The following is a 12444-nucleotide window of genomic DNA, read 5'->3' as shown; positions in this document are numbered from 1 at the left end:
CCAGCTCTGAACCAGTAAAAGTGGTTCTTAAGTAGCACCAAAACATTGCTGGGCTAGGAGTAAGAACCACTTGCGTCAGGGGCTGGGGGCGGGGTAACAAGACAAACAGAAACTTGTGACCGCCATTTTTTAAATAGCAGCTAATCGAGCTAATAGCAGATCGATTGTAATCTCCGTCTATGCAAGTTACGGCGAGCTGCACGAACGCGTTGGATTCACCGTATTTGGATGAAAATTCTAAATTCATTTGCAAAGCCATGAGCTTCAATAGTAACGCAACGACCGCCATTGCTGATGGAAGGCTAGTTCCAGATGCATCGGAGCAGCGTGGACCGATCGGAGCTGCGGGAGTGTTTGGAGAGCATACGACTCCTTGTGCTTTTGGATCGCTTTCGCGGTGCTTTGGTGTCATGCGCCGATCGGTCTGCGTGAAGCCGAACCATCTCGAACAAGCCTGGCGTGTTTGTGTTTGGCGCTGCTGCCGTGCTAGCATTGCTGGGCAACATGAGATGAATACAGTGACGTAAGATCTGGCTCTGTGGTGGCTCTCTGGCCTGTGGAAAGGGAAACCGGTTCTTAGAAGGCTCGTCAGTCAAACCAACTCCGAACTGGCAATAACTAGCACCCGGTTCCTGCTGGTGCAAAAGGGGTATCACAGGCTCACGGATGGTCAGTTCTGAGTGCTGCTGTCCTGCTGTTGTCAATCAGCATTCACGACTCCGCAGTGACGCTGCTGATGTAAGACGCTGCTGACGTGCACACTTACGCACCATCTTAAAAAATATAGCAGTACCAAAATACAAACAACGTAGAATAGCTTGAATACAGCATGCATCTCCCTCAGACTGTAAACGAAGCTCGGGCGCACCAGATAACACGTCAGCAGCGTCACTGTGGAGTCGTGAACGCAGATTGACAACAGACCCGGAAGAGAATACAATGCTGAATAAAGTCGTAGTTTTTGTTATTTTTGGACCAAAATGTATTTTCGATGCTTCAAAAAATTCTAACTAACCCACTGATGTCACATGGACTACTTTGATGATGTTTTTATTACCTTCGGACATGGACAGTATACCGTACATACATTTTCAATGGAGGGACAGAAAGCTCTCGGACTAAATCTAAAATATCTTAAACTGTGTTCTGAAGATGAACGGAGGTCTTACAGGCTTGGAACGACATGAGGGTGAGTCATTAATGACATCATTTTCATTTTTGGGTGAACTAACCCTTTAAGCCAGAACTTCTGTTTCAAGCCTGTTTCAAGGATTCTCCAGTGCTCATCTTATGTCTCTGTGTGGTCAGTGAGCAGCCTGGAGCAGAACAATAGTCCTGGTCCATACAATATCCATGGTAAACTTTTGAAATATTGTGCAAGGAAATTAAGCTCTATATTTTATGATACTTTAATATTTCTGTATACCTACTGGGCTGTTATTATCCCAGTCCCTAAGAGAAATAGTCCCAAGGCTTTAAATGACCTCAGGCCAGTTGTCCTCACTTCTCTTGTAATCAAATCTTCTTGAAAAGCTTGTGAAGACATTGTAAGGTAAACCAAGCAAGCTCTTGACCCTATACAGTTTGCTTATAGGGCACACAGGGGTTGAGGACAATGGCTGAATCTTTGTGTAAATTCACTCTATATAGCACAAACAGGGCTACCATAATATGCGAGCAACGTGTATGTAGATGTTTGTATTTTTAAGAGAATAATGTTTATGCGTGGTTATTGGAAAAAATTTAAATGAAAGTTGCTGAATTAAGACCACAAAACACATATTAAATATGTGTCCACAAGACTTTTGACTAATGGATGTTGTCCCTTTGTGTTCTAGCTTCAAAATTATGTGAAAATAGTTTTGCTTTATCGTTCACAAAATAAAATACATTGATTTAAATGGTGTAAAACAGGTTTTGCTTGGAAAGCCAATATGCAAGGGGGAGGAGTAGTTTACACCTTAGATTGCATAATCTCTGCATAATCTCCCCACCCACTCTGCATAATGACTGCCTAATGAGCCATTCATTCAGGTGTGACACTGACTGAGCCACAATGCAAGGACAAAAGATGTATTTAGAAGAAGACTTATATTGACCATTTAAGATTTCGCTTACATTTCTCTTGTAAATATGTTTTGCTATTTTATTAAAAATGTTACAATTACAACAATAATTACAATTTCAACAATATTTCAAGTGTACTCTTTCTTTGTAAAAAAAAAAAAGAAAAAAGATTATAGGCCTACATTTTATCATATGTATTCATTAGTTTGAATATAGCCAACATTGGGACATCTAACATCTTAGTCTATGAATTTATTTTTGACAAAAATAGTATTTTTTTTGCAGTTTAATACGTTGCTTATACAAATAAATTTTTTTCAACATATTCCAGTGGATTTTTACTCATCTCAGTAGGCTATAGCAAAGCAGTTTATTCTTTCACACACAGACGCGCGATTCATATTTAGGCTAAACAGTCTTTACAAATATGTACCCTTCATTCATCTCACAGAAAGGCGAGTCATATTATAGAAATGCGATTCATCTTTTTGCGGTTTGCATAGGCCTACACTAACGTTATTCCGTAACGTTATTCCACACGTGAGAAAAGAAAACAGCCTACCTCACTCCTCAGCGGGATCTGCTCCTCATATCAGGAGATATTGCTCCTCATATCAGCACTGTTCTGAGGAATCGTTTCTCCATAAGGTAGGCTATATTATGCCTCACTCGATCGCGACGCGCTGTGTTTACAGCTAATGTGGGCGTTTCACAGATCTTCAATAGTTCTCAGAATTTGCGTTTGAATAGCACGCGCTCTCCGGGGAGTGGTCACATTACTGTGAATGAGCTCGTAATGAGCTCGACTGGAGTCGCTCTCTTTTTATACAGATTACAGAAGCTGAGAATATTTGTTTTTTATATAAGTTACTTCATTTAACAGATGCGATCTCAAGCTTTATGCCCGTGGGTCTGTTTGCCTGTTTGACTGAATTTTCGCGGAGTTATAGATCATTTTCGAACGCGTTTCAAATGGGAGTTCACGGACAGAGAGAAGGCAGAAATCGCATCATGTTAATTTTTCTTTATTTGTCAAAAAGCAAAACACTTTATTTTTATTGTGAGTATACAGAAAAAAAATAGAAACTGAACAGGATCGATTGATGTATTACACGAAAATGAAAGATCAAAATTAACAGAGCATTTGGTGTTTATTTTCATTGCTAAAAAAAAAAAAAACGAGCAAAACGCGCGGGCGCGTTTGTGGTCCCCTGAGGGTTAATGCACTTAAAAAGGGAGTAACACGCATGCTAGTCTGTTGTTTATTGACACTTACTCAGATTTTAATACTATCCAACCTCACATGTCAGCCATGAGACTGATAGAGCATTTTGAGTTGAGCCACAATTTGGTGGGTTGGATATTGGATTTTTTGACAAAAAAAACACAGAGGGTGAAAGTAAATGGCATTTTATCAGATTTATTAAATTTATCCTCTGGCTCAACACAGTTCTGTCTTCTCACCCTTACTTTATATTCTATACACTTATATGTGCCAAAGTACATACACAAATAGGACTATATTGAAATTTGCAGATGAAACAGTAATTGTCTGAGTAAAAGAGTCTGTTTCACAACAATAAGTCTGGACATGGCCCTATTATTGAGGAGTTTGTCACCTGGTGTGATGAGTCTTTTAAACATTACCAAAACAAAGGACATGATTATAGATTTTAGAACTCATGCTTCATGTTATGACACTACGACCATTAAAGACCAGGTGGTGGATTGTGTAGAACGCTACAAATATCTTGGGACAGTCATAGATTCAAAATTGAATTTTGAAAAGAACTGTGAAACTGTATGTTAAAAGCAACATCAGCGTCTGTTTTGCCTCAGAATGCTCCAAATTTCACATTGATAAATCTATGGCTTTTATTGAATCAGTCTTGTCATTCTCCCTTGTGTCATGGTTTGGTAATTTATCTTTGAAAAACAAAAATTATTTGAACCAAATTGTCAAGTGGGCTATTAAGATTATAGGTGAACCACAACTTAACCTAGCAGGTCTAACCAGCTGCAGCATAAGGCGAGTTCTATTTTTAAAGGTTGTTCCCACCCTTTATAATGGTGATTTTCAGCTCCTACACTCTGGTTGTCAGTTTGTGGCCCCTAGGTGGATAACTAGACAATATAGGAATACTTTAGAACCTGCAGCAATAGAATTATTAAATAAAAATAGCAGAAAATGACATTCGTTTCTACGCATGGCACTTTATGCTATTTGGGGGTGGGTGAGTGTGTCTAGAGTAGGGGTTGCACGACTACTGATTTCTGCTAGTCGATTTCTTATCAAAACAATACTCGAGTTATTCGACTACTCGTGGTTCATGCTACTGTAAATGAAAAGACATGAAATAGTTCTTATCAATAAATGTTTATTAATTCATAGCCTAATGCAACAATTACATAAGTAAACTCTCAACATTATAATTATGACATTACATATTTTAATTTTCATTGAACAGAGTAAAGCCAAATAAACAGCCGTTCTTGCCTTTCAGTTCAGACGCAATGTCCGCTTTTAGGGGCCGTTCACATATCGCGTCTTTTGCACGCTCAAGTTTATTTCAAATGTAGGCGTGCGTAGACGAGCTCGTTTTTCCAGGCGCGCCTATGTCGCGGCAAGATGAAAACATCTCAACTTTTAAGAATGCTGCAAGCGCACCGCAGGTCATGAGACAAAAAACAACCGATAATCTTGCATTTCCGTAACAACATCGAAAGCTTGGCCGAACAGCTGATCATAGCTGTACAGGGCGGGTTTTTATTTCTCATCTCCATAAATATATCCATTAGTAAAGCTAATGCAAGGGCTAAAAAATCATTAATCATTTGCTGATACTTCCTCGTCATCATGGAGAGTGCAGTTCATGGTTGCGGCGCTTGTCAGTCACATGGTCTTTGTGTGGGAAAGCGCCGGCGGGACTGTTTGCGGCGATTGCCGGGAGAGAGAGAAGACGCTAGTTGTGAGTTGCGACAGCGAGCCCGATCACATGAAAATGCTTATATATACCACGAATGTTATTTCTCGTGCCATTTATACGCCAAAAATAGTTTTTGTGTGCATATGATACGCTCTTTATGGCGTGTAATACGCACGCACTCCTCACCCCTAATCCTAACCAAGTATTTTCAGTGCGTAGCATACACGCAATAAAGTGCGTCTCCGTCTTCCCGACAGTACACAATCACTTGACAAAGTAACAGGAGGACAAAGTAACAGGAGTAACAGTGCAAAATTGTGCGATATGGCTTGTTGAGGCTTTTTTTTGTTTTGTTTACAAAGGTCCTAACTGTCAGTTTTGCCTGTTATGGAATGTATCACTATTTATGCCTAATGTCTAAAGCCTAATGTTTAATATTTTTTGAAGTGCAATTTTGTTTACATCCATTTTATTTAATAACAGACATTTATTTTGTTAACAGACACTAAGAGTCCATTGCTTTCATTGTTTTTGGTTGTTTTGTTCATTTTTTTGGATATTTAAAATGTTTTCCGTTTTTAATGTTTAATATTCTTTAGAAATAAAAGTTTATAGATCGTTGAAAAGGTGTACCTGCATTATTATGCCATTATAATTATATTAAATGAAAATGGTCTCAGAACGACAATATTATCGTTTATCGCGATAATTTCTTGGACAATTTATCGTCCAGCAAAATTTGTTATCGTGACAGGCCTATGTATGTTTTAATGTTTTATGGATTTTTTTAAAATATGGATTGCTCAATCTCCTGTCTGCACAACAAATTTACCCTTGGGTACCAATAAAAGACACCTTGACCTTGATTACACAGATGTTCATAGGATGAACAGATTAGTCGATTCAGATATTAACTCCGCTATCTATTAAGTCTTAAAAATATTTAAAAATGTACCACAATATACAAAAATAAAAAATTCTCTTTGTTCTAATTGTGACATCACACAACTTACCAAAGTGTCTCCAATTTACATTTCACACTCTCCAGTCTAGTGCAGAGCAGCTCCACTCCTGTATCCTGCAGATTATTATTGTTCATGTTCAACTCTTTCAGATTGGAATCTGATCCAAGAACTGCAGCCAGAGCCGAACAGCTTTTGTGTGTCAAGTTACAGTCATTTAGCCTAAAAAAGAATTACAGATTACAGAGTTTGCTACTAAATCCTTATATACTAAAATTAGAATAAAATAGTAAAATTAGACTTTATTTCCACTGCATTCATTAGAGAAAAAATATAAATAAAAAAACTACTGATATAAATTAACTATATAGATGGTATACATTAATATATGGTATACGATTAAGAATTTATGCAGATAAAAACAAAAAGTAAAAGACTTACAGAGCTCTTTTGGAGGTTTTGATGACCGATGATAGTCTAATTAGACACTCGTCTGATTTCTTAAATTTCTCAAGCTCAAAGTCTTCCAGCTCCTCCTCTGATGTCAACAACACAAAGGCCACTGCAGACCACTGGGCAGGTGAAAGGTCAGCAGATGAGAGACTTCCTTCTCTAAGTTGTGTTTGAATGTCTTTAACCAGAGTTTGGTCATTCAGTTCATTCAGACAGTAGAACAGATTGATGGACCTTTCTGGAGATAAATTTTCACCTAACTTTTGCTTGATGTACTGAACTATGTCCTTGTTGCTCTCGTCATTTCTGTCTTGCTGTGTCAACAGACCTCGTAAGAGTGGATAATTAGACTGAAGTGATAGACCAAGAAGGAATCGAAGGAAAAGATCCAGATGTCCATTGTCACTTTCGAGGGCCTTGTCCACTGCAGTTTTCAGCAAATCAATCATGGCTTCATTTTTGTTTTCCTGCTCTGTAGACTCTTGAGCAAACACACTTTTCTTGCTGCTGTCTAGAAAAAGATGTGCATAAAGGGCTGCAATAAACTCTTGAATGCTCAAGTGAACAAAGCAGTACATGATACCAATAATGATTCCGGTTTCCTCTTTAAAGATCTGTGTACACATGCCTGAATACACTGATGCTTTAGAGGCATCAATACCACAGTCCATCAGGTCTGTCTCATAGAAGATCAGGTTGTTTTTTTCCAGCTGATGAAATGCCAGTTTCCCCAGTGAAAGGATGGCATCTTTATCCCAGGAAACATCTGGTCTGTATTCACCATCATACTTTTGTCTGTTCTGCTGGATCTGAAAGCGGAGAAAGTGTGTGTACATTTGTGTCAGAGTCTTGGGAATGTCTTCAGTATTTGATTCCTGCAGTGTTATAGAGGCGTCATCAGTCTGATTTTTTGGATTATTATTTATTTTCTCCTCAAAAATGTTCTTGAGAACAGTGGCTGCAATCCAGCAGAAGACTGGGATACGGCACATGATGAAGAGACTCTTTGTTTCTTTAACGTGATCGATGATTCTGTTGGCCATTTCCTCATCAGTGAATCTTTTTCTGAAGTACTCTTCCTTTTGTGCATCATTGAACCCTCTGACCTCTGTCACGCGGTCGATACAGTAAGGAGGAATCTTAGTGGCAGCCGCTGGTCTGGTGGTGATCCAGATGAGAGCAGAAGGAAGAAGATTTCCCTTGATGAGGTTCGTTAGGAGAACATCCAGAGAGGCTGGTAATGATACATCACGACACGTCTCATTGTCCTTAAAGTTTAAAGGAAGGCGACATTCATCCAATCCATCAAGAATGAACAGGACTTTGAATTTATCATCTCTTGTAAGGTTCAGTCCTTTTATCTCTGGGAAAAACTGACTAACAAGGTTCATCAAGCTTTGTTTTTCTTTCTCCTTTAAGTTCATCTCTCTGAATGGAAGAGAAAATATGAAGCTGATATCTTGATTTTCTTTTCCTTCGGCCCAATCCAGAATAAACTTTTGCACCGAGATGGATTTACCGATGCCAGCAACTCCTTTTGTCAGTACAGTTTTAATCTGCTTGCCTTGTTCAGGTGATTTAAACAAATTTGTGCATTCAATCTGTATCTCTTGTGATTCAGCACGCCTGGAAATCTCAATCTGTCTCACCTCATGTTCAGTATTGACCTGTTCACTGCCACCCTGAGTGATATAGAGATCTGTGTAGATGTCATTCAGATCTATGGAGTCACCTTGCTTTGCAATTCCTTCAAACACACATTGATACTTCTTCTTCAGGTTCGATTTAAGTTGTTGTTGATGAATAAAGACAAGCTCATCTAAACACAAACAGAAATAAAAATACTTGATCCTACTTTTCTCTCCTGACTTTAAATGACAACATGACAGATGCTCATGAGCCTCTTACCTTTTAGAGTATCTGCAAGTTCATCTTGCTTCATACTTTTTAGGAAGTGCAGTGTGATATCAAGAGCTGCTTCTTTGATGCTACACATGTCATCTACATAGTCCTGCACAAAGTATTGGGTGTTCTCCTTTTTTAGTATTTTCTTAAACTTGTCCAGCTCATTCTTTAGGAATACAATTATTTTCTGCTCAAGGTCCTAAAAGGATAAAAACAAAGATGGGTACAACAACAAAATAATAAAATTCCACATCCATAAATGAAACATATGGTTAAACAAATTACAGACATCAGAAGTAAAAGCATTAATGAAGCTGTGATAATGTGAAACTACAAATAGCATATACAATGAAAATGAAAACTGCAGAACACCAGTTAGCTTGAGCAAACTATTTATGCAATAATTTTAGGTAAAATTAGTGAAAGTACCTAGTTAAATGACTGGATTATGCTGTTAACTTCTTAGACAAAGGCAGTAAATGTAACACACATACCAGAATTAAGGAAGGCAAAATTAACATTACAGAATGTCAATACGACTGTGCCCCAAATCATTCATAAATTACAAATCATACAGAATTGTAGAGTTGCTAAATATTGTTTACATATAATTGCAAGTTTAATGAAGCTGCTTGTCTACCAACATGAAAATATATGAGTCTAGCATTGTTGACATGTGGATGTGTACACAAATAAAATGCTATGGGAAATGCTAAATACATTAAGTTGTCTTTTTTAAAATAAAAATACACTATTTTACATTTGTCGAAAAACCCAGTTGTTTATTATAATATAAAAATGTAAACAATAAATACAAAACAATATTTTTCCATACCTGAAAGACCCTGATGAGATTTTCTCTTTTTTTCTCATCCGGAATCCTGTTTGCAAAATAAATGTGGTCATTATTTATAGTATATCTAATAAATTACAGCATGTGCAATATTAGACAAAACTAGAACTGGAAACAGCATTTTTTTTTGCAAACAAATTTACAGTATGTTGATAAAAAAAAACTTCAAATGTATACAATATAAGATCATTATTCGTTTTTATTTCTTACTGGGTATTTTTATATGCAAACATCCTTAGTGATTAATCTCTGTAAAAACTGACTGAAGACATCAATGTCACAGTTCAATTGCCAAAGGGAATATTATCACACAACATAAACATTGTCTTTTTAAAGTGATAATTCACCCATAATTGTCAACATTTACTCATCCTTAAGTTGTTCTAAACACGTATACATTTCTTTGTTGTCCTCAACACAAGATAAGATATTTTGGTCCCAATTGACTCCCATAGTATTTTTTCCCTCCTATGGAAGTCAGTGGGGCTCAACAACTGTTTGGTTTTCATCATTATTCAAAATATATATTTTTTTTTTTTCAGCATAGAACCTTTTTTGTTCAGCAACTTGAGGGTGAGTAAATTATGATAGAATTTTCATTTTTGGGTGAACTATCCTTTGGGGGATCTTTCCCTAATACACAAAGAGCAAACAGAATCGATTTATTGCAGGAGGTCCCACTGTAACTGATTTCTACATCTGCTATACAGTTCTGTTAGCTTACATAGCTAAAAGTTAAGTTTATAAACAAAAATAAATACACATACATACATACATACATACATACATACATACATACATACGAGCTGTAACAATACGCGATATTAAACTGAAATCGCGATACTCAGATCCACGATCTGTGTCGCGGTGTGAGAAGGCAGAATCGCGACACTCCCCTTTCCAACTCCCAGAGTTATCCTTCCTGGCCAGATCCAATGCTACCACATCTTTAAATTACTATTGGTTAATTCCAGCATTATGGACGTGACATTTGCAGTCCAAACTTGAAATATAAATTCTCAGAAAACACATTTAATACCAATATATTGAAACGTTTGTTTATATATCCAAACTCCCTTAATAAAGGAGTCCAGACAAAAATATCAGTCTACACATGCGTTTTATATTTAATATGAGGGAACACATGCTTGTAACGGACGTGACACAAAACATCTTTAACTTTTACAGTAGGTGGCAAACATTTTTTTTAGTAATTCTGTGAATTAGCCTACACTGCTCAAACCAAAATTAATACTACCCACCAGATGAAGAAGGGTTGGCTCTCCACAGAACATGAAATATTCCATTTATTTTATTTTTCGTGGTCGCATTTATGAGGAAAAAACAATGTTACGGACGTGACAGTTCTCCGTTACGGACATGACCGCTCTGAAAGAGGCACTTTAAAGCAACACCAAGGAACTTTTCCTCTGCGGTCGCCCTACAGGTTGGAAGCAGAATTGTCCATTACCGCTGTCGTAAATAATTTAACTTAATGCAGCCTACTGTCGCACACACGCACACACGCTGTTTATCCAGCACCGGCTTTGGAATGAATGATGTCCACAGACAAGGTAGAGTATGTTGCATGATTTCATGAAAGTATGATGTATTGCGACATCAGATATGAAGAAAAACTAAATAATGACTATTATAACGCTTGACGTAAAGCAAGCCAAATTTGTAGTTTTCTTATGTCTCATTCAAACTACAGAAACGCGACCCGATCTGGCAATCTTACATAGTGTGGTTATAGCAGATAAAGGACCGCAAAGCGGAGGCAGAAGTGCCTTTCACCCTGTTACGACTTGATGAACCACTGAAACGATTATGGAAACATTATTTTAAGGTAAAAAATCTTACTTAGTGTTGCTTTAAAGACTGCTTTAAATCCCTTCACAGAGACCTCAAACAGGCATTTTAAACACCAAATATTAAGGATTGGCATAGGCCTATCAGGTAAAATAATATTCGATGATTGTTTGTAAATTGTCTCCCCCCACATGCTCACAGGTAAGACGGCGTTACCGTTTAAATCCCGCTCCGACATTAAATGTATCTGTACTGTAGGCTAATAGGCCTACGTGTTGTAGCCCAGACATTAAAGAAAACGATTTAGTTTAATATTTGTTTAAATAAAATAATTTCTTTTTTTATTTAATTTTGATTATATGAAAAGTGAAAAGCATGAGTAAGATCATAAGATGTGGAGTATATCGAGTGGGCAGACATGATTTTGACCACTTCATTAAGTTTGTTTTTGTAGAAAGCCTTTCTTTAAAGTGAATTTCGTTTTGCATTAATTGTATCTTAATCAATCTTTAATCAATGTTTCATCAACCAATTGCTGGATTTGATAAATAAGAAGTAATATAGCAGGCAATATAATCAGGACACGGAGGCGCCGTGTAAAATGAAAAAATTATGATTTTTCACATTTTAATCCATAAGTATATAAAATGTTCTTATTTCATTGCTGTCATGTATGGCATACTCCCCTACACAACAGGAGGAGCAGTGGCCATTTTGAGCAAAAAAAACTCACACTCAACCGCATCACATGTCTGTATATTTCTAATTTTTTCGGGGTTGAAATTTTGTGACAGGGTTGAGTTTTTCAGTTATTTATGAATAATTTTAATAATAAAAGCGTCAAGCAGTGATTATCGGGATTCAAGTGTTTTAAGAGCTTTATGCGATCTATGCTGTAGGTTGATTTAGGATTTATAGGCTTTTGGGTACATTTGGTCACATTTGTCCATGCCCATTTTCTAAATGACACTGTTATGGCTATCCAAATGTTAAAGTTCAAAACATTTTGATAATTATTGACCTAAAGAGTCTAGAGAATTGTACTGCAGTGGTTTTGAGGTTGAGCCAAATACGAAGGACCTAGTTTGCAAAAGTAGGATTACTCAATAAATCGCAAACATTTGAAGAGCAATTTCTGCTTATTTACAGCAAGTTGTCAAGAATGAGGAGATTCAATATATAATATGAATATATATATATATACAAATGTTATACATTGTGTGATATACGGAATATATGAGGAGCTCTTTTCCAAAACGCTATAAATCCATTTAAATAGTTTTCAGGAAAATTTTATTTTTTACTTAGACCCACACATTTTGTGAATATTCAATTTATCCTGTTAAAATGTTTTATTTTTTGGCTCAGTCTGAACATGTTAAACAATGATTATTAAATCAAACAACAAAATTGTTGATGATAAATTCAAAGTTATTTTTTTTTTCAAAACGCTATAAATCCATCC

At 36.8% G+C, this 12444-nt stretch overlaps 2 protein-coding genes across 2 annotated transcripts in view; both read right to left on the bottom strand.

The window, feature by feature from the left end:
* The window catches only part of LOC311089879 (uncharacterized protein), an 832216-nt gene that overhangs the window by 443431 nt on the left and 376341 nt on the right, over window positions 1–12444 (bottom strand). The gene's annotated exons all lie outside the window — the stretch shown is intronic.
* LOC311089880 (NACHT, LRR and PYD domains-containing protein 3-like) overlaps window positions 1–12444 on the bottom strand; it is a 67462-nt gene that overhangs the window by 19965 nt on the left and 35053 nt on the right. Inside the window, exons 8-11 of the mRNA XM_084124911.1 lie at window positions 9150–9195; window positions 8318–8513; window positions 6398–8228; window positions 6008–6178 (exon numbers count right to left, since the gene is read on the bottom strand). Coding sequence (XP_083981037.1) covers window positions 6008–6178; window positions 6398–8228; window positions 8318–8513; window positions 9150–9195 — 2244 coding nt within the window. The remainder of the gene's footprint in view (window positions 1–6007; window positions 6179–6397; window positions 8229–8317; window positions 8514–9149; window positions 9196–12444) is intronic.

This window comes from Abramis brama, assembly GCF_963993115.1.
Source record: "Abramis brama genome assembly, chromosome: 9".
Taxonomy (NCBI): domain Eukaryota; kingdom Metazoa; phylum Chordata; class Actinopteri; order Cypriniformes; family Leuciscidae; genus Abramis; species Abramis brama.
This window is presented reverse-complemented; position numbering and strand designations above follow the sequence as displayed.